The sequence below is a fragment of the Hippopotamus amphibius genome, chromosome 2 (genome assembly GCF_030028045.1).
Source record: "Hippopotamus amphibius kiboko isolate mHipAmp2 chromosome 2, mHipAmp2.hap2, whole genome shotgun sequence".
NCBI classification, from domain to species: domain Eukaryota; kingdom Metazoa; phylum Chordata; class Mammalia; order Artiodactyla; family Hippopotamidae; genus Hippopotamus; species Hippopotamus amphibius.
In genome coordinates this window covers 227,648,642-227,671,478 of record NC_080187.1, presented here as the reverse complement: position 1 = coordinate 227,671,478, position 22,837 = coordinate 227,648,642, and the positions used below count along the sequence as shown (strand labels likewise).

The 22,837-nt window shown below is 36.0% G+C and overlaps 1 protein-coding gene and 1 non-coding gene across 4 annotated transcripts in view; one reads left to right on the top strand and one right to left on the bottom strand.

Annotated features, from left to right (window-relative positions):
- KLHDC1 (kelch domain containing 1) overlaps positions 1 to 22,837 on the bottom strand; it is a 49,141-nt gene that overhangs the window by 10,873 nt on the left and 15,431 nt on the right. For all 3 annotated transcript variants that reach the window (XM_057723774.1, XM_057723776.1, XM_057723775.1), the window contains 8 exons: positions 16,360 to 16,438; positions 14,660 to 14,743; positions 11,619 to 11,702; positions 11,084 to 11,142; positions 7,671 to 7,783; positions 6,083 to 6,155; positions 1,721 to 1,805; positions 40 to 92 (listed from right to left, as the gene is read on the bottom strand). In XM_057723774.1, coding sequence (XP_057579757.1) covers positions 40 to 92; positions 1,721 to 1,805; positions 6,083 to 6,155; positions 7,671 to 7,783; positions 11,084 to 11,142; positions 11,619 to 11,702; positions 14,660 to 14,743; positions 16,360 to 16,438 — 630 coding nt within the window. The remainder of the gene's footprint in view (positions 1 to 39; positions 93 to 1,720; positions 1,806 to 6,082; positions 6,156 to 7,670; positions 7,784 to 11,083; positions 11,143 to 11,618; positions 11,703 to 14,659; positions 14,744 to 16,359; positions 16,439 to 22,837) is intronic.
- Positions 20,380 to 20,486, top strand: LOC130847157 (U6 spliceosomal RNA). Its single transcript, XR_009051948.1, has one exon. It is a non-coding gene; the product is annotated as a U6 spliceosomal RNA (small nuclear RNA).

The following is a 22,837-nucleotide window of genomic DNA, read 5'->3' as shown; positions in this document are numbered from 1 at the left end:
TTAATAACATATATATTTTAATGTAATGAATTTTCTTACCTGAGTAGCGAATAAGGCTGTGTTTGAAAGATCAATAAATCATTACAATGACCCTAATCAACATAAAAAGGGAGTTATCAAGACTTTTGATTAAAAATAACAATACATTAATAACAGAATATTTTTATTTTATAAATGCAGAAGAAATTATGTAAAGCAGCAAATAAATCTCTAACTATTCACACACACACACACACAAATATGCACATAGCCGCTAGCTACTACAAACATTGGGTATGTGGTACCATTTTTTCAGTGACCAAACTTTTACCTAACTACGACCTATATAACTGCAAATTTTAAAATCAGAAACATGTTTTTCTTTTAGAACAGTGGTTTCAAAATGAGAATAGTAGTGTTTTTCAAGTTTCTTGTTTTTTTAAGCAGAACTTTTTTCTTCCAAATGACTCATTTAAAAATCTCCTCTTTATTCTGCCTCCCTTTTCCAGGTGAGAGATTGATTCCCTGATAATTCCTAATTTGAAAATCACAGATCCAGAAGATTTTTTGAAGAATGACTCTCTCATCTAAAAATGAAGGTGGAGGAGTCGGCAGAAATTTTTTCTAATCCTTTCAAATAGGTCTTTGGGACTTCATGATTGATGACCATGACTTCAACCAGAGCTCATATTTTAATGATGAACTTTGCATCCTAAATAAAGATTTCCAGTGCCAAGAAAAAGAAAACAGACCACAAAATTTGCTTTTTAATTAAAGGTAATGTTGTGGTTTTAATCTTTTAGTGAAGCACTGAATTCTCAGCCAAAGAAAGTTCTAAAACTTTCACTACACATAACATTTAAGTTGGAGGCCTCAGAAACTTAAAATAAACCAAGTTCCCTAGAGAAAAGCCACCTTATTTCAGGGTTCACCACTCCCGTAGGAACAACTCTGGAGATATCTACGCCTGAAGAGGTGAGAGGGTGCTGGGGCCCCGGGTGGGCTCTGTCTCCTTGCAGCCATTCCCAAGGGTCCCGTGCAAACCAGAGCAAGCAGTCCTGAGCCCCGGGCCCAACACATACAGAATTTGAGTGTAGCTGTCTCTCTGAATTCCCAAGGTGTAAGGAGTGAAAGAACAGTACTTTCCAAATGCTACTCATTTATTCCTTTGACTTTAGTTTTATCAAATTTTAAAATCAGAATGCTTTAAACTCAAATATAAAACAGGGGTGAAGCAATAGCAACAGGCACATAAAATAAAAAGAAAATACACTTTAAACATTCCAAAGCAGTTTCCTCTTGAGGGGAGAAGCTAGCGTTGATAATGTGCTAGTTATCAGGTTAGGTAGCAAATTTCGCAAGTACTTATTATCATACTTAGTAGTTACATATACATTCTATGTACCCAATACTGTGTACAAATATTTTGATTCAATAAAATTATCAACACTCAGGACTACAGGGAGGGTCAAAGAGAAAAGGAAGAATCATCCTTTAAAGGCTCTTCTTAATAATTTGACTAATGAAGTTAATAGACCCATTTTGATGTGTAAACCCCAAATATCCTGAAATGCTTCACAAAAGCCACTCATTCTGAAGACTAATCATACATACAACAGTGTAACACTTCGTGCCCTTCCATGGTTTTCAGTGTGAGAATCTCAGCAATCTTTCTGACCAGCCATTTAGTCTGAATGACACAATTACTCAGAGGAAATGTTTAGATATGAAATTTTCTTACTGTATCCAAGGAAAGTAAATCATCTTTGCTCCCACCAAATACCATTATTTCATTTTCTTTTCCCAAACAGGCTGTGTGCCATAACCTATGATTGAAAATTATAAACAGTGAAATACTATCAAGGAAGACACTGTACATAACATAGAAACCAATTTTAAATTGCACACTCTAAAATTTAATCTATTTCAAAAGGGGCGTGATTGAACTTGAGCCTTTGTCATATCCTCAAAGGGGTTAGATTTTAAAGATTTCTCTAGAATTATTAGAGAATTAGATTCTAGGGTTCATTAAATCACATTGTTTCAATGAAAGAGATGCCTCCCAATAACTTTCTTATTATATCCTCCAACCTTTTTCTGACCTCTTTATCTCATAGATACTATCATGAAATAAAACAATTTTAAAAAGAACTGGTCCGCCTATCGCAGAAACAGTTGTGTCATTGCTACCCGCCATGGTGCTGTTATCATTTTGACCTCCTTCCCTGTTCTCTGGTCCCCACCACCGGGCAAATCCAATTGGTCATTCTCTTTCCATGTATATGGTCACACTACTCATCACCCTGGGTACACATTCTTCATTTTCCTGTCTCTAATCTCTTCTAGCTACTTATAGCGGATAAATAATATTTTTCAAATATTTATTGATTTTAACCATGGACATTTCCTCATCCGGAAGCATCTGTGCCACTTTTCTCAGCCTAAAATTTATGATCAATAGCTATTTCTTTTTCCCATAAATTTTAATTCTTGCCTTTCCCCAAATGAGCCTCTATTTCAGCCAAGTCCATTTATTCCCTAAGAGAAAAGCTATATCTCTTTTTAGGCTTTTGTTCACCCTGTTTCTTGGGCTTAAAATTCCAAAAAATTCTCTCAGAGCCTTAAAAACAGGCTCAAAATCCCCCGGAAGTGTTCCAAATATCACCCAAGTCGGCTCTGTTACCCTCTCTGTTAAGCACCTTTCAACATTTATGTGCTTATTTTATAATCTCCTAATTGACATTTGAAGACAAACTGCTCTATATACTACTTTAATTGTTTGATGTAATTTGTCTCCTAACTCCCTACAAAGACTATAAGCTCCGTAAGGTCAAAAATGGCCCCAGTGGTGTGCTGGAACTGGGCCTGCAGCTGGGTAAAGCCAACCGTGCCTGTCAGCTCTATGTTCAATGACATCACATTGGCCATGATGGAAATCAGCAAATGCTACAAATTAGGGCTTTTGTTTGGTTTTGTTTTTCCTGGAGAGTGGTTGTTAACTGTTTACCAGCACACCACTGGAATTTGGGTAATCTAATTTTTTTTTTTTGGGTAATCTAATTTTATGTTCTCCTTAAAAATGCTTAATATGGTGTTCTGCATCCAGTAGGTGCTCATAAACTTCTGATTAACAAGAGCAAACACAAAATACTAGCATAATTTACTCAGTGATTAAATAAACAAATTATTTCATAAAGAAGTAGAGCATCTAATGTTATTTTGGAAATGCTCTGATAGCTCATATCCATCTCCAATTTCACATTATTTACCAAAAATAATGTTATAGTTTTATAAAGTTCAATGTTTCTGGGGATCTAACTCTCAGAAAAAAAGTACACATAAATTTCTCAATTTTAGAAAAATAAAAGTTTTACACAGTCATTGCTTTGATTCTGAGAGTACTTGATTACTTTTTTTTTTCGTCACACCATGCAGACTGTGGGATCTTAGTTCCCCAAACCCATGCCCCCTGCACTGGGAGTGCAGAGTCTTAACCACTGGACAGCCAGGGAAGTCCCACTTTTCTTAATAGATCAAATTGGTGAAGCATCAGATACCCCAAATAATTACACAGTATCACGTCTTTTATTACCACATAACTTATTTTTAGTACGTTAATGCTTTTAACTTAATTTCCACAAGTGCAGACAGTGGGGTTATGCACATATGTTAAAATAGTTTCCTCAAACAATCACGACACATTCGAGGACAAATGCACTTGGGACCCAGAGTAGAAGTGAGTCATTAGAAATTTTGTTTGGGAAATACTCTGCCCAATTCTCCAACTTGTATGTTAGAACATAACTTGATACAGATCTCCAGCAATATCCAGATTATGTTGTGGGATTGGGGATGGGGATTGGAGGAAGGACTGAGAAAAGGAGATAAAGTATAACAAATGCCCTCATAGGATGGAATAGCTTCATTTCCAGGAGAGAAAGCTATGTGTAACTTTGGAAATACTCATGGGATCCAACAGTGCCTAAGGCGCTATACATCAACACCTTACTGCACATCCTTGCAGACACACAAAAAAGGGACCCTGTTGATACCACCTATACAGGCGATCAGATATGGCTCTATAGATGGCTATTCGCTCAACCATAGTTTTATCTAAGGTGAGACCTGGAGAAGAGGGTGCTACACTGTAGGACAGCGGTTCTCAACCAGAGACGATTTTTGCCCCCAAGGGGACATGTGACACTATCTGGAGATATTTTTGATTGTCACAATTCCAGGTGTGTGTGGTGGGGGTGGGGTGGGGGAGTGGGCATGTATTGGGTAAAGGCCAGAGATGCTTCTAAACATCCTAAAATGCACAGGACATCCCTAACAACAAAGAATAATTTGGTCCAAAATGTCAATAGTACCAAAGTTGAGAAATCTTTCCGTAGGATCACAAGAGGAGAATTGGGCAGCTTACATTTCAAAGTATAACTTGGAAAAGTTTGCACAGTATATATTTAGATGTTAAGTAAATTCTTACTTTCATAAAAAATTAGTATATCTACACATATATATTTTCTCCTTACACTAAACTGTATCCCACCTGTTCTCCTCCTCACCTCATACCTGGAGATAGATCTGCCTTTGTCTTATCTGCCTTAGGGGAACTCTGGCCTGGACTTCATCATCGAAGAACACTGGAAAGCCTTTCCTGCCTTGATTTTGGTGACATCTAGCTTGCAACCTGATGTTTTTTCTACAGACTGACAGTTTATGTCCTCTCACAGCTGCTCTACACTTATCACCTAAACATTCTAATAAAGCATATGATTTACATGACACATCAGCTGAATTCAAAGAAATCTCTTTACATAGCTCAGTTCTAACTAGCATATTATTGATAACAGTTGTATGGCTCTAATTACTCATTAAGGATTAAAATATAAAATAGGAGCAAATGAAAATTAAACATATTCTTACTACCACTTTGGTCTATAATTAATTCATTCACACAATCAAACAACTGGAAGAGAACTAAGAGCTCATCTAGTCCAACTCCCTCATTCCACAGATGAAGAAATTGATGCTCAGTTTCTTTAAGTGACTTTCCCAAAGCCAAAAAGCTAAGTGGTAGCTGAGCAAGGACTAGAACACCAGGCTCCTGAATTTTAATGTAAAACTCTTTAAGTTAAACAATATATTTCAAAAGATCCAGAATTGCTAAAATAATACATTCCACTGAATTTTTATACATGAAAATATAAGAATCACACATGTAGTTATGATAAACTCTAAATGTATTGTGCATATTAATACATATATACACAATGATATATATATATAAATATTTACAGGGCTTTTTCTCAAGTAAGTTACTTGTTATTTATTAAATTTCTGAAATGCATATCATTAAGTTATGCATTAATTTATCATTAATTGACTTTACATTAATATAATCTATAATAAAAAATTCTGAAATACATGGCATGAAAAAGAGTAAAATAACTAAGTATGATGATTATAAGGTACTGAATTTGAATCTCCCATGAATATATCTTTATTATACTATTCAATCAAATTAAAAAAATATGATAGAATGAATGTGATTTTCTTTGCAGTCTAATAATAGTATATTTTTCTACAGATTTTTACCCTATAACATACCACAAATAACTAACATGTTTTCTTTTTTAACAAATTTACATTAATGAATACATCATACAGTTAATAAAGAAAAATAATGTCATCTACTTGATCAACATGAAAGCAATTTCCTCATTAAATTGCTCTAAACCTCTTCTAAACCCAAATAACTACTGCTAAAGCCAACCCCATTCTTGTCTACTTATTAAAAATATTAACATTATATGATACTTTCAATTTCTTAGCCTTCTCATATTTATCAGACAAGATTATGAATTTACCTAAAAGAATAATATTTTCAAATATACAAATATGGATAGAAACTGAATAGATCCTTTCTACAATTAGATATAATTAAAATTATAATTAAATTATTTGGGTAATATCAAGCTTATCTGAAACACATCCTTCCTGATGGTTTCTAGTTTTAATGGCAAACACTATAAATTCAGTGCTATATCTTAATACTTTAAAATTCTTAACTATTTCACTATTTGTCAACTTCCAGACTTACCTGGGTTTTGTTTTAGGTAAATGTGTAAGCTGTTTCCAGCAATTTGTTAAGACATTATGAATCCAACCATCACCTGCAATGTTATGACAGTTCAGAAATTAAGATTCGGTCTTTGGGATAAATTTTAATTTTTTCCCCATATTTATCATGCTACATTTATATGACTATCTTTTGTGTGTGTACATATTTTATCATAAAAATTCTCAGACATGGACAAAAGTCAAGTGAACATGCCAAAGAAACTTCACATAACCCAGATTCAACAACTATTAGGATTTTACCATATGGGCTCCAGTCATCTCTTTTGGTTATTCTTGTTGCTGAATTCTCCTAAAGCAAATCCGAGCTCTTAACATTTTCCCAAGACATATTTCAGTGAGCATCGCTAAAAAACACTGGACTTTTTTTACACGGCCACAATGCTATTATCACTTAACCACAATGCCACTGTCACAATCAACAAAACTAAAAGTAATTTCTTGGGATCATCTGAATCTCAGCTATCTTAAGCTGAATCTCTGAGGTAGGAAACTGACTGGACTAGGAGTTAGGACATTTAATTCTCCGTAGTTCAGTGACAAAAACCAGCAAATAGGAATTTGAAACAATAGAGCTCATGGAGGTATGACATTAAACAACCCCTAGAGAAATGGGCAGATTTTACGGTTTTTTTTTCCTTCCAGTTTTATTGAGCTATAATTGACACACAATACTGTATATATTTAAGATGTATAGATGTTAGTTTTTAAATTAGATTCCAAATCTCTTTTAATTAAAACCCCACAAATTAGAGAAGTATAATAATCTACAGGAACTAACAGCCCCTATGAGGAACTGCTGTTCCTCCAGCCACCTTCTGGTGCTTCTTGGCCAGCAGACTGCCAGATGCACAATTGATGCACAAGAAATTTTTGTTGAAAAACAAATACTTGTTTTTATATCCTACATAAAATTATATAATGGTTTTAATGGTATATAAAGTTTCTTAAGAAAAATGTCTCTAGCCATGGAAAACTTCTGTGTTAAATTACAAGACACTTAACGTATCAAACTAAGTGGATATTGTTGGTCATTTGTCTATCTTGATGCCACAATTATACTGCTGAAAGAAAAACTGCATTACAAAACTCACAGTCATTGGGATCAGCAGTAACAAGAATTAAAAAACTCTAGCTAAGCACTTTCCTTTATAGTTCTGGAATAAAAAGAGAGGCAACTGGCCTTCCCACCTGGTACTTCCAGAGCCTTCTGGGAAAGGCTCCTCTTCGAATCCCCATTCTAGCCTATAGTATAACCATCTGGATCAAAAATTTGGGAGACACAAAACCACAGAATACGATAGTTGAAAGGGGCTTCAATTCCTCTAGGTTCAACACTCTTCCTTTCCCTACACCTAGGAAAGAGGAGAACTTAGAGAGGCAAGGGTACAAAAGGAAAGGGGCCTTCTACTTCTAATTCTTGATATAATCACATAGTTGGGGAAAAAGGTAAACCAGAAGATCAGAAAAAGAAAGATAACTTAAGTATCAAATACAGTCAAGCCAAAAGCATAAGATATTAATTGTAGGCGATGCTTTAATCAACTCACTTAATGGAGTATTGTCGGCACTTAATCCACCAAATAGGAAAAGCGTATCATCAGCTATTGGTGTTAAAGTATGCCATGACCGATGTTTGGGGTTTTCTCCATTAATAGGAATTCTGTGATGAGGGAAAAAATAGAAAAACCTAGGTACGGTGTTAGTCAAAATAAAAGGTTTTTGATCATCTTAGATCTCAAAAGAAAAACCTGCCCTTCCTAGTTGAAAACATTTTGATTCTACTAACCCCACCTATAAGAATTTTTTTTAAACATTCTTAAATTCTTAGACAAATTTACAAAATTTCCTTCCATTTAATGTCTATTCCACTTGGCCAGAACACAGACTGAAAATTAAAAAGTCAGTTCCCAGTTATTCACAATGCACACGGCACACCACTCCTACTGAAACCGAGCCGGACCCTGTGGGGCTCCTGGGCACAAAAGCCTTTCTGTGTCCCCTTCCCTGAGTTCCAAAGGTAGGTTCAGACAGGTGCTAATCAGGGAAGGGAGAGGATGCAGAGACAAGGGAGGAACAGTCAAGAAACAATAGTGCAGCCTTGGGAAAAGGTCCTGGTTCCATCTCAAGGGATATACATAATATCTTTGAGCACTTCTGCTGAACTGAAACCCCCAGCAAATGGAAGATGTTAACTACTTGATGAAACACTCTTCGTTCCAGAGAAGGTCACAGTGTGCCCATCACCACCTGATGCCAGATGACCTCTGGACAGAAGGAATGTGGTCCCTGCACACACCCTGATCCTTATCAGCAACCCCGCCCCTGAACTATAAGACTCCTCACAGGCGGCCCGGGTTTGGACACGCAGTTTCGAGGGCATTAGCCTGCTGTGGCCCCCTTTGCTTGTCAAAGCAATAAAGCTATTCTTTTTTACTTCACTCAAAACTCTGTCTCCGAGATTTAATTCAGTGTCCGTGTCCAGAGGCTGGATTCAGCTTCGCTGCTGGTTAATCAGTAAAACTTCCTCAGGTTTTCAACATAATTGTTTTCATGTCTATCATTTTTTACTGTCATTTCACACTGAATTTTGTATTTTCAGCTGACTTCCTTAAGGATGTTATGGGATTTTGTTGTTGTTGTTGCTTACTTTGGTCTATTTATTGTAGAATTTCCTGAAAATGCTAGCCACTCTAACTTCAAAATAAAATTATGCAAGCTATTCCAGATGCAGGATAAACCTCTACAGATTTCAAACAAATACTGTCATATTCTTAAAATAAAAACAGAAATAAAAACATAAGCACAGGGACTTCCCTGGAGGTCTAGTGGTTAAGACTCTGAGCTTCCACTGCGTGGGCACCGGTTTAATCCCTTGTCAGGGAACTGAGATCCCACATGTCAAGCAGTGCAGCCAAAACAAAAAAACCTCAAAAAACAAAAACCCCAAAAACCATAAGCACAAAAGTTTAATTGATTTAGGAGGTGAGATGACACCATTTGCCAACATGCCAGAAAGCTCCAGAATAACCTGGGCCCTGGTAGAAGACGTAATTTATTTTTTCCAAAATGGAAATACTTTTACTGTTTTTATTAAGTGTAAAAAAACATTTGGGTTACAAAACATTCAACGACCACAAAAATATTTTTTAAAAAGGAGAGCGGTTCTATAATCCTGTCCTCCAGCAATAAGAAATGATAGTGGGTTGGCCAAAAAGTTCATTTGGGTCTTTGGTAAGCGATTATGGAAAAACCCAAATGAACTTTTTGACCAACCCAATAATTTGGTATATATCTTTCTTAACTTTAATATACATATAAGCATATTTATTAAAAAATATACAAATAGGATCATATACTCTGTTCTGTAGATTTTCTTCATTCAACTCTTATGTTGCAGAATATTTCCATGGAGGCAGTTTCCCTTGGTAATAGAAGAATGGCAGCTCATTGGGCAAACACACCATGATTTAAACACCCGCACTTATGGATCTGAGGTTGATATCATGTTTCTGCATTTATAAATAATGTTGCAATTACCATCTTCGCTGTGAATGCACACATACAACGATATATGCACACACATATAAATACTTGTCCAATTTTTGTCTCAGGAGGACTTCTGGATCAAAGTAGAAATTCCATTTTATATTTTTAACATACTGCCAGACTACCTTCCAGAAAATTATACCAATTTAAAATTCCACTAATTGTGTTGTCACAACCTAGCACACACTGGTCATTTGTAATTATTATTATTTTTTTAAATAAATTTATTTATTTATTTATTTTATTGGCTGTGTTGGGTCTTTTTTGCTGTGCACGGGCTTTCTTTTTAGTTGCGGTGAGTGGGGGCTACTCTTCGTTGTGGTGCGCAGGCTCCTCATTGTTGTGGCTTCTCTTGTTGTGGAGCACCAGCTCTAGGCACGTGGGCTTCAGTAGTTGCAGCACATGGGCTCAACAATTGTGGCTCACGGGCTCTAGAGCACAGGCTCAGTAGTTGTGGCTCACAGGCTTAGTTGCTCTGTGGCATGTGGGATCTTCCTGGAGCAGGGATCGAACCCATGTCCCCTGCATTGGCAGGCGAATTCTCAACCACTGTGCCACCTAGGAAGCCCCATTTGTAATTATTATTATCTGTTAAGTGAAAACTATTATTTCTATTTCAATTTCTTTAATAATTTATGAAGTTGAACATCTTTTAAAAATAATTTCTGCATATTTGTATTTCTTCTATGAATTGCTCATCCATGTTCTTCGCTCACTTTTAATCTTTTTCTTACTGATTTTCTGAGTTCTTGTGAATCTTAGCCCTTTCGGTTAGAAATACTGTAAATATTACTTCTAGTTTGTTTTTTGCTTGCATTTTCCAGTTTGCCTTTTAACTTTTTGTAGCTATATTTCTACACAGGAATACTTAATTCTTAAGTGGTCTTATCAATCAGTCTTTTCATTTATTAATTTTGGGATTATATCATCTTTATAAAAGCTTTTTCCATGCAAGATTTTAAAGATAATCTGCTATATTCTCTCCTAGCACTTTTGTGGTTTTATTTTCAATAGTATTTATACTTTGGCATAATATATAGCTCTGATTCCATCTCATTACATGAACAGCTGAATTGATAGACAAATATATTTATTCTATTGCTAAATATATATCATGAGCAGTAAACTCTGTCTTTGATTCACTCGGTTATCTGCTGACCCGTGATGACCCCATTAAAACTTCATTTCTTCTACTAACCAGTCCTCAAGAATGTAGTATAAAACCAATACTTTTCACACAAACAATCTGAAGGGGAAGAAAATATCAGTTCAGTTTTACAGATCCAAATCTGGATTGCATCATGCATGTGCATACACATCTGTGCAGGCAGACAGACAGACACACACACACACACACACACACACGCACAGAGAAATGCCTATAGATTAAAACATACTTAAATTTCAAACTTACCTTCCAGACCAGGTCCAGGTATCTAAGTTTAGATAGTGCAAATCATTCATCCTAGTTTGCTAAAATAAAAGTGTATGAAATTAGTCAGTGTTTAACATAGTTTATGAGCTAAAATTTTGGTTTTAAAATAAATTCAGATTAAAAATAGATTAACTCTATTTTACTTAACATCGGAAGTTTATACATTGGTTAACAATGCTAAGCACTAATAAAATTAGCATAGAGCTACCAAATTAATGTGTCAAGAGGGAAAGCAAAAAATGAGCTTAAACTAACAAGATTTAGGTAATAAGAAATTAAACTTTTTTGACAAATCTCAGAAGTGAAGAATTCTCCCCCATTAAAATCTGATTTATCATCATCTGTGATTGCTCATGTATGGTCTGTTTGGGGAAGAGAAGATTTTAAACAGTTATTATTGAATAGCATTTTAATGTCTAGACTATTTGAATGTTCAGCTATTCCACAAAATCAAAGGATCAATTTTTATAAGAAGCATCAAACATAAAAGACCATTTCCATAAAAAACACTAACCAAAACACGTCCTCCAAAGATATAGCCCTTATTTCCGAGAACTGCACACGTATGGGCGGCGCGCGGCTGCGGTGGAACACCAGCCTGCAGGCAGAGATCAGAGACAGCGCAAAGCCGTGAACCGTCTGTAACCGAGCCTCCTTCCTGTGCTCGTGCGGAAGTACGTGACCGCGAGGCTCCCACTACCTATGTGACTTCATTCAAAACCTTAAGGCAAAAGTTCGTTCTAAATAGTAATATAGACAAATACTGTTCTTAAGGAATTAAATTTATTCACCCTGACCTTTACTTTCTAGTGTTTTTCTTAAATGCCTATTATTTGGCAAAATAAGATTTCACATAAATTTTAGCTTAAAAGATTTAAAAATTAAATTTGAAAACGTTATCTTTCTCTCCCTTGCCACCTCACCCCCTCTTTCCCTCTCTTTCCCTCTCTCTTCTCTCCCTCACTCACACACTCTCACACACTCACACACACACACACGAGTTAATATTAATGTGAGTGATCAGTGCACAGTGTGATCTCAGACACTTAAAAAAAATTAAACCTGCCCCCCAGAACTCTTGGTGCTTCAAATTCCACAATAAGAACTTCACTCTTGGCTTAAGCCAGTGTTTTTTTCTTACTGAAACTCTTCACATTAACTGATAATACTTCCTGACACTTTACTTGGAGTAAATATAGCAGATCTTCTCTTCACAGAAGTTTGGGGTTGGTGGGAAAAGAGAGGGTATAATGGGTAGATGAATGAATAAGATTTGAAGGAAGAATTTTCTGCATGATTTCCATGTGTTCATGATGGGTACTTCTTTGTATATAGTTAATGCCAAGTTCTGAAAGGATCCAACATTTTCAGCTCATTGGCTACTGAATGTCGGCACAGGAAATTTAAGCCCTACTTCCAATATCATAACTTCCTAGACTTTTTTACTTGAATAACTATGAGATCAACATGGTAAGAAATAATTCAGATATTACCTTTATGACAAATAAATGAGAGAGAACCATTTGTGTTGCAGTTCCCAACTCTTCCAGCAAAACAAAAGTTTTGTTGTCCCATCCTTGATCTGAAATTTTGGAAAAATTCTTCTACTATATACACATTCATTATGAAACAAATATTGACTTTCTCCTTTGTTATTTATGAAATACATTTAATAGCCAACCAAAGCTTCTGAATAAATTGAGTTCATACCAGTCCAAACAAAAACAAAGTAACAGCATTTGTGTTAGCCTGTGTGGCTGTGTAAATAATGCACAATGCTTATTAGGTTGTTTGAAATACTGAAAATAACTCAAAGACCCCTATAGCTACTCTGTTGTTCTCCAAGGGTTAAAAATCCCACGTAGGAAAACACTGTCAACTTTCCACTTGATGGATGACGGTATATGGCTCATCTAAAAGTACACAGTTCTTTTACAACACAATTAGAAGGCAAATCCAGTTTCTTCAACAGCAATAACTGTTGCACTCTACCACATCACCTTGCCTTTTGATGAAGATATTTAGGAACAATTAATTAATTTAAGAATGTCTCTAAAAGAAAGAGAACAGATTCTAGTTGCGACCACATCAGAAAAACTTTCAGATATAATAAACAATGTAAGAACTTATTTGAAGAAATAATCAGAGAAATCACAGTGAAAATACTGTTAAACATTAACGGAAATAGTGTCAAGTGCCTGTTAGGTTATTGGCACGGAAGGAGGGGAGAGATACTGATTAAGGTAAGGAGAGAGAGAAGGAGTCACAGAAAGACCTGAAGTCCAAAGAACTAATTATAAGCTACCTCAGTTCACTTATCCCAAGGAGCATATTTTAAAAATATGCCTGCAGTAGCTCCAGACTCTTGCTTATTCTCTAAGGAAGCAGAGGGTTAAAAGGCCTGGAAGAGATCTAGGATGAGTTTCAGTAGATGCAGTCTCAATAACATTTCTCTCCACCTGCTTGCTGATATGAAACTATTTTAACAGAGATAAGATGCTTTTTATTTCATTAATACAGAAATCGTAACATTCAAATGCTGACTGCAGGAAAATTCAATCAACAAATATGATCAACTGACAGCTGATCAGTTCCAAAATTAGAAGAGAGCAGAAGAGCACTGGAAACCTGAAAGTCACTGCTTGGAAAAAGAGAAGTGTCAAACCTTGTAACACTTGCTATTTTGCATAGAACCTCCCTCATTACCATCAACAAAAGCTGAACGGCAAGGAATGTTAATCATACATTCATGTTAGTGCCTGTTCAGCATCCTACTCTGCACAGTTCTGGTGAGATGATCAATCACAATACCTTGCTCCCCTAGGGACAGATCTGAGTCTCATCCCCTTGGCAGCAGGGACTGATGTAAAGCAGGGCTTTGCTTGAGTAGAGCCAGAGTCCTTTTCTAGGACAAAGACATAGACATTGAGAGAATACAGCACCAACAGAAAGAACTGCTGGTGTAGCCAGGGCCATGTTCCCTCCTAAATGAGCTGGCCAGTCTGCAATAGACAGAATGAAGCTAGCACAACAGAGAAGCAGGGAGAAGCCGACAGAGAGATGTAAATATTGTGATGGTGTTGGATAACTTGCTCCAACAAGTTAAGGCCCTGGTCCCTGTAGCTCTTCCACTGTATGAACCACTACAAAATATACTTCCCAGCTATGTGAGAATTCTTGATGGCTTAAACTAATGTCAATTTGTGTTCACTCACTAGCACATTGAAGAATATTAAAATTTCAAGGATTTATGAAACATGGGCTTTATAAAATCATGGACTTTGTTACTAAAGGACTTTTTAAAAGAGCCTTCATGAAGTCAGGGCATTACACACTTGTGGTTAAAGAATGATGATGGCACCTCTTTAGATTTTTCTAGAAAACCTTAGAGAAAAATAGGTGATTAAAAAAAAAGTACTAATGACAGTACTCAAGAGAACCCGTCTATACATGATTACAAACTCATGACTAAAATCCAATAACTTAGTAAAAGAAATAGATTTTTAAAGTATTAATGAATATACAAACATAAAGGTAACTTTTTACAATACCTACTTTAATTTCTGGTTGAAGCCAACTCTGTGTCTTTGTGTCAAATATGTGAACATCATTATGCCATCCCCAGAATATCTGCTCTTCCTAAAACAGAAATTTTTAAAATATTTTAAAAGCTTTTCATAATTTTTAGATTAGTTTTATAGTTTCACTGCATATTTACTGGTGAAATAATAGACACTTTCACAGAAATAGAGTGAAGTGTGACCACAGTCATAAAGCTACTGCACACACCAGTGGCTCACAAAGTGCGGTCCCCTGGCCATGGCAGCATCACCTGGCAACTTTCCTTCTCATAGTATTGCTTGCATGAGTCATAACTTTACTTGTTGACAATCTTCCACTTCTCTCAAAGGATTCTCTCTTTTAAAATTGCAGAGAACAGAATGATATTTATATTTGGAAATCTCTTTTCCTAAAGTACAAGCTCAGAATTCCTAATCTTTGCTGTTAGAAACTTTAGGGAACAATGGTTCCTCTTTCCAAAAAATTCCAAACATTTCTACTTAACCAAGCAGCTTGTTCTTATACATCAAACTTATGCTCACTCTCTTCTTTGTCTTCTAGGAAGACAAAACTGTTGGTAAGGCAAAGATTTAGCAGTTAGACTGTATTTAGCATCTCTGAATTGCTGAAATCCTCTAGCACTACTCTAGCTTACCTCTGCACCAGTTTTATATTATATGTCAGGAATACATCACTCATTTTTGTCAGGACTTGTCAAATAAGTCAAAATAAACTAAATAATTTACTTAGTTTAGAATCTAAATGAAAAAAATCTACCTGTATACCATAAACTTCAGGACATGATCATTAGCCTAACTGTACTAGGGGAGAAAAAAAATGATGAGTAGACAATAATTAATAGGAACTTATATTACTAAAAATTATCAGTAATACTGTAAGTAGCAAAACAATATATTTCATTTTAAAAACTCAAACACCATGTAAACCATTTTTAACACTTAAAAACCATTCAGTTTTATTAATTAACATATAGTCTAAATAAAGTTTCACACATACTCTAAATAAATTTCACACATAGTCTAAATAAAGTCTATGGAAAATTTTTAAACACTCATATATGAAGACATACATGAAATGTACATATACCATTACATTAATAATGTACAATAATAATACATGCTAGTAGAAGGTAAAACTGAAGAGTTACTGTGTATCTTGGTGAGATCAATGGTTTTTAAAGTTATCTTTTAAAAGATTTCACTTTTATATGTCATGACTTCTTTCATCAATAATAGTTTATTCTCTAACCAGTAAGAATAAATAGAAAAAATAATATCACTACTAACTTACTCACTCTTAATAGAAGCCAGTCTGAGCTATGAATAGTTCTGGTGGACGTACCTAAAAGGAGGTGTATATCAGCAATAGCCACTGTGGTTACCTATGAACAAAGTTTTTCCAAGTTGTGCTAAGGCCACTACTTGTCTAAGAGAAGCAGCTATAAGTGATTAATGGCATTAGAAAAGAAATTATTCTGCCAGTAGCCATGAAGGCTGATACCATTAGGTGAGAGAACCTTCTGCAACTGAACCCAAATTCAAAAGAGAAAACACATTTTTTTTCATAGTATCAATTACAGCAAATTAAAATGAGAAAAACTGGGCTCATTATTTCTAAAGACTTTGAGGTGACACTAACTTAGAGGAAAATGTAAACAGTGATTACTCTCTTACCCAAGATGCGTCATGAACATCAAAACAATCTTGCAGTTCACTGTGTCTCCTACACCCATAGCCACCAAAATATATCAATCTGAAAAACAAAACAAAGGACACACTTTAGAAGTTCTACTTTCAGTTTGTTCACAGAAAGCTGGAAGACATCATTTCTCTCAAAACCTAAACAAGCCATACAAACTACAAAACCATAGTTAAAAAAAAAAAAAAGTCAAAGAATTTACAGGAACAAAGGGACCAAAATGAACTAATTCCAAAAAGTGATGAGCTTTCAGTAGGAAGGAAGAGGGCCATGGAAGCTTTCATCCCTGATGTAACAGCAGGAGGAGAAAGAATCCAGCATAGATAGGGTTTTTAAAAGAAGCCACCCCCAATTTTAAGTCACATGTAGGCTGGCATAGCAAATTAGAATCTTAAGAAACTCAGCTGCAGAGGGTGTCTGAACCTTCCCAACAACTTTTTCACACAGTCTTCAGGGGGTGCTCAGGGTCAGTCACCAACAGCTGGGAGCAGAGAAGAGCCGAGCCACTCTCCCTGAGGCCACGTGAGCTATCAACTCTAAAGTCTGGGACCAGCAGAGTAGATCTGAAGGAAACACCTCAGAGGTATGCCAACCCATTATAGCATACAGGGTAGCTGCCCTCAAAAGGCCAGGGCAGGAGGTGCAATGCTGAAAGAGCTCTCCCAAGGTACAGAAGGTATAAAGTGGGACTGGAGAGCAAAGAGAACTCCTAGCAACACAATTAGGCTATGAAACAAGGAGAGATCTCCTACAGTTCTGAGAGGTAGGTACTCAGCTGTGAAGCACTGCTCAAAATCTGTAGACAATCTCTGGTGCCCAAACATGGGGCCCTAGCAAAGGAAAGTCTTGATCCTGCATCAAAACACTTGAAGCCAGTGGTCAAACTGAATCAAACTAAAGCTGCAACAAAGCCCAAACACAGATCAACTATAGATTAGACTGATTTAAATCCCACTCTAGCAACCTGAAAAAGGAAGAAAGGGCATGTCCTTTTCTGGAGAGAAATGTTGTTTATTCCAATCTTTACTGTTCTTTTGTACAGAATGTCTGTTATATGATGAAAAAATTACAAGGTATAAGAAAAGGCAAGGGACTTCCCTGGTGGTGCAGTGGTTAAGAATCAGCCTGCCAATGTAGGGAATATGAGTTTGATCCCTCGTCCAGACAGATCCCACATGTTGCGGAGCAACTAAGCCCATGTGCCACAACTACTGAGCCTGCACTCTAGAGTCCACGAGCCACAACTACTGAGCCCACATGCCACAACTACCGAAGCCCGTGCATCTAGAGCCCGTGCTCCACAACAAGAGAAGCCGCCGCAATGAGAAGCCCATACACCGCAACGAAGAGTAGTCCCTACTCTCCAAAACAAGAGAAAGCCCGCATGTAGCAATGAAGACCCAATGCAGCCAAAAAATAATAAAGTTCGGAAGGAAGGAAGGAAGGAAGGAAGGAAGGAAAGGTAAAAAAGTGAACCATGATCAAGAGAGGAAAGAGTCAACATAAGCTGACTCCAAGGCTGCCCAGGTATTGGAATTATTAGACATGGTTTTTAAAATGACTATAATAGAAATAGTAACAGACCAGTTTGTAAAAGATGAGCAATGTAAAGGAAGAACTAGGTAATTCTGGCAGAGACATGGAACCATGAAAAAGAACAAAATGAAAATGCAAAGAAAAAATGGAAAATAAGATGTCAGAAATAAAGAAATTCATTAGATAGCCATAACAGGAAACTGGACACAACAATGGAAAAGATCAGTGAATCTGAAGACAAAGCAATTGGTCAAAAAAAGTATCCAAATTGAAGCAAAGAGAAAAAAAGAGTGGGGGTGAGGAAGAGAGCCCAAGCTCTATAGAACAATATCATATGATCTAATGTGCATATAATAGGAGTCCCAGAAGGAGAAGAGACAAATAAATGGGTAAGATAAATATTTGTTAATTAATAACTTCCTAAAACTGATGAAAGATATAAGCCCATTAACCACAGAAGCTCAGCACACTCCAAGCTGGATATATACAAATGAGTGAATTTCTCACTAGAAAAATGGAAGCCAAAAGGCAATGTAATAAAGTCATTAATGTGCTGAAAGAAAGAAAAAAATCTGTCAACCCAAGGAGTGAAAAAAATCACAAGGGAAGTTGGAAATTACCTTGAAATGACTGAAAATGCAAACACAATAAAACAAAACTTACGGAATACTGTGAAGGCAGTGTTCAGAGGGAATCTTATAGCCATAAACACCCACAAATTTAAAAATAAAGATCTCAAATCAATAATATAACTGTACATATTAAGGAACTAGAAAGAGAAGAGCAAACTAAACCCACAGATAACAGAAGAAAATAATAAAAATTAAAGGGGAAATAAACAAAATGGTGAATAGAAAAACAATAGAGAAAACAATAAAACCAAAAGTTGGGTCTTTGAAAATATCAACAAAATTGACAAATCTTTAGCTAGGTTGACTAAAAAAAGTAGAGAAAACTCAAATTACTAAACTTAGGAGTGACAGAGGGGACACTGCTGTTAACACTACAGAAATAAAAAGTATTATAAGAGAATACAAAAAACTGCATGTCAACAGACTGGATAAACTAGATGAAATAGAAAAATTCCTGGAAAGACACACACTTCCAAAAGGGGCTCATGAAGAAATAAAAAATCTGAATAAATATATAATAAGTAAGGAGATTGAATCAATAATCCAAAAACCTCCCAAAAAAGAAAAGCCCAGGACCAGATGGCTTCAGTGGTGAATATTTAAAGAAGAATTAATACCCTTCTCAAACCTTTAAGAAAAACTGAGGAGGAGGGAACACTTCCTAATGCATTCTATGAGGCCAGCATTATCCTGAAACTGAAGTCAGATAAAAATACAAGAAAACTACATATATCTGACAAGGGTTTACTATCCAGAACACGTAAAGAATTCCTACAACTCAATAACAAAAAGATAAAACAATTCAATTTTTTTAAAAAATGGGCAAAGGACTAGAATAGACATTTCTCCAAAGAAGATATACAAATGGCCAACAAGCACATGAAAAGAAGATCAACATCATTAGTCACTGGGGAAATACAAATCAAAATCACAATGGATACTACTTCACACCCACTGCAATGGCTATCATAAAAAACAAACAAACGAACAACAAAAGAAAATAGCGAGAGTTGGTGAGGATGTGAAAAACTGGAACCGTCACACATTGTCACTGGGAATAGAAAGTGGCATAGTTACTGTGGAAAACTGTTTGGTTCTCCTCAAAATGTTAAACATAGAATTACCATATTGACCCAGCAATTCTACTGTTGGGTATATATCCAAAAGAATTGAAAACAGGAACTCAAACAAGACTTTTAAGTCAATACTCACAGCAACATTATTCACAATAGCCATAAAGTAGACACAATCCAAGTGTTCATCAGCAGATGAACGGATAGACAAAATGCAGTGTATATACAGAATGGAATATTAATCAGCCTTAAAAAGGAATGAAGTTTGGATACATATTACAACATAATAAATCTTGAAAACATTTTTTACTTGAAATAAGCCAGGACTTCCTAGGTGGTGCAGTGGTTAACAATCTGCCTGCCAACGCAGGGGGACACGCGTTCGAGCCCTGCTCTGGGAAGATTCCACATGCCGTGGAGCAACTAAGCCCGTGAGCCACAACTATTGAGCCTGTGTGCCGCGACTATTGAAGCCCACGCGCCTAGAGCCTGTGCTCCACAACAAGAGAAGCCACTACAATGAGAAGACCACGCACCACAACGAAGAGCAGCCCCCACTAGCCACAACTAGAGAAAGCCCACATGTAGCAATGAAGACCCAATGCAGCCAAAAAAACAAAAAACAAACAAACAAACAGTATGGTACTGGTACAAAAATAGACACATACATCAATGAAACAGAACAGACAGCCCAGAAGTAAACCCATGCACATATGCTCAGTTAATGCTACAACATAAGGATACACAATGGAGAGTGCTTGCTTCAGCAGCACATACACTAAAATTGGAATGATACAGAGAAGATTAGCATGGTCCCTGCACAAGGGTGACATGCAAATGTGTGAAGCATTCCATATTGTTAAATTTAAAAACAAAAGAAATACATTAAAAATATATATATATATATACAATGGAGAAAAGACCGTTTCTTCAATAAGTGGTGTTGGGAAAACTCACAGCTACTTATAAAAGAATGAAACTAGACCATTTTTTCACACTATATACAAAAATAAATTCTAAATGGGTTAAAGACTTAAGCATAAGACTTGATACCATAAAACCCTAAGAAGAAAACTTAGGCAGTACACTCTTTGAAATCAGTCTTAGCAATATTTTTTTGGATCTATCTCCTCTGGCAAGGACAACAAAAGCAAAAATAAACAAGTGGGACCACATCAAACTAAAAAGCTTTTGTACAGCAAAAGAAACCAGCAATAAAACAAAAAGGCAACCCACTGAATGGGAGAAGATATTTGCAAATGATATGTCCACTAGCGGCTAATATACAAAATATATAAAGAACTCAAACGACTCAGTATCAGTTACAAAAAAAAAAAAATTAAAAAGTGGGAAAAGACCTGAGCAGGCATTTTCCCAAAGAACACATATAGATGTCCAACAGGCACATGAGAAGATGCTCAATATCACCAATCATTAGGGAAATGCAAAGCCAAACCCACAATGAGATGTCACCTTACACCTGTCAGAATGGCTATTACCTAAAGGACAAGAAATTACAAGTGTTGGCACAGGTGTGGAGAAAAGGAAACTTTCATGCACTGTTGGTGGGAACGTACATTGATAAAACCACTAGAGAAAACAGTATGGAGGCACCTCAAAAGACTAAAAATAGAACTACCATGCTGTCCAGCAATTCCACCCCTGAGTGTTCTACCAAATAAAATGAAAACATTTCTTCAAAAAGATATATACACCCCAATGTTCACTGCAGCATAATTTACAATAACCAAGATATGGAAGCAACCTGTGTCCATCAACAGATGAATAGATAAAGAAGATGTGGTGTGTATGTATGTATACTCTCTCTCTCTCTCTCACACACACACACACACACACAGGAATATTACAGTCATAAAAAAAAGAATGAAAATTTGCCATTTGTGACAACACGGATGGACTTAGAGTATATTATGCTAAGTGAAATAAACTAGAGAAAAACAAATACTGAATGTTTTCACATATGTGCAGAATCTAAGAATCAAAACAAAGAACAAATATGAAAAAACAGACCCAGAGAATGAACTAGTGGCTGCCAGAGGGGAAGGGTGGGGGGATGGGTGAAATAGGGGAAGGGATGAAGAGTTAGAAACCACCATTTACAAAATTTAAAAATTAAACAATAAAAGATAAACTTGGATTCATATCTCATACCATTCACAGGTTTTTATTGTTGTTGTTTTTGCCATGCTACACCGCTTGCAGGATCTTGGTTCCCCACCAGGGATCACACCCATGCCCTCAGCAGTGAAAGCCTGGAGTCCTAACCAATGGACCGCAAGGGAATCCCTCAGAGGTTTTTAAAAATAACAAAAGTACTAGAGGAAAATATGTGAGAATTAGTTTATAATCTTGGAGTGGAGAAAACCTTTGCAATTGACTCAAAGTCAAGAAGCCAGAAAAGAAATTACTGATAAATTTACCTAAATAACAGCTTTAAGAAGCTGTTTAATACATGCAAAAGACAATTTATGCAAAGTCAAAAGACAAATAACCTAGAAAAAATATTTTCATATATCACAAACACTAATCTCTCTCTATATAAATAATTCCTAGAAATCAAGATTATAACTGGCAACAATCAAATAAAAAGTAATTAGCAAAGGATTTTTTTTTCAGTTTGGAGAAAAAGAAATAAAAATTGCCCTTAAATATATGCAAATTAAAATAAGACTGAGGCATCATGTCTCACCTATCAATTTGGCCAAAAAAATCGAAGTTTGCTTGCAAACTCTTGGCAAGGCTGTGGACAGAGAGGCACTCCATTATTAACAATGCAAAATGGCACAACTTTTTTGGAGGAAATGTTGGCAAAATCCAATGTTATGGATTGAATTGTGTCCCCCACAAAATTCCTATGTTGAAATCCTGATCCCCTGTATTTAGAATGTGACCTTATTGGCTGCTCAGAGCAGAGCACTAATGGTTATCAGTTCGTAGGGTCAGAGGCAGCAACCGCAGCAGAATCATAGTTGGTTTCTCTTTAAATTTCATTAATCCACAATTCAAAGGTTTAAGATTTTCCCTTCCAAATTCTCATATTCTACAGAGCATTTTGATCCATGTACCTTTTCATGACCAAGATAATCTTATTCCTCACTCTTTAGAATTCTGATATGCTTTTTTGAGAATTATAAAATATTTTGTCAAATTTTAATGTCTGCCTTTTGTATTCAAAATATAAATATGTATTA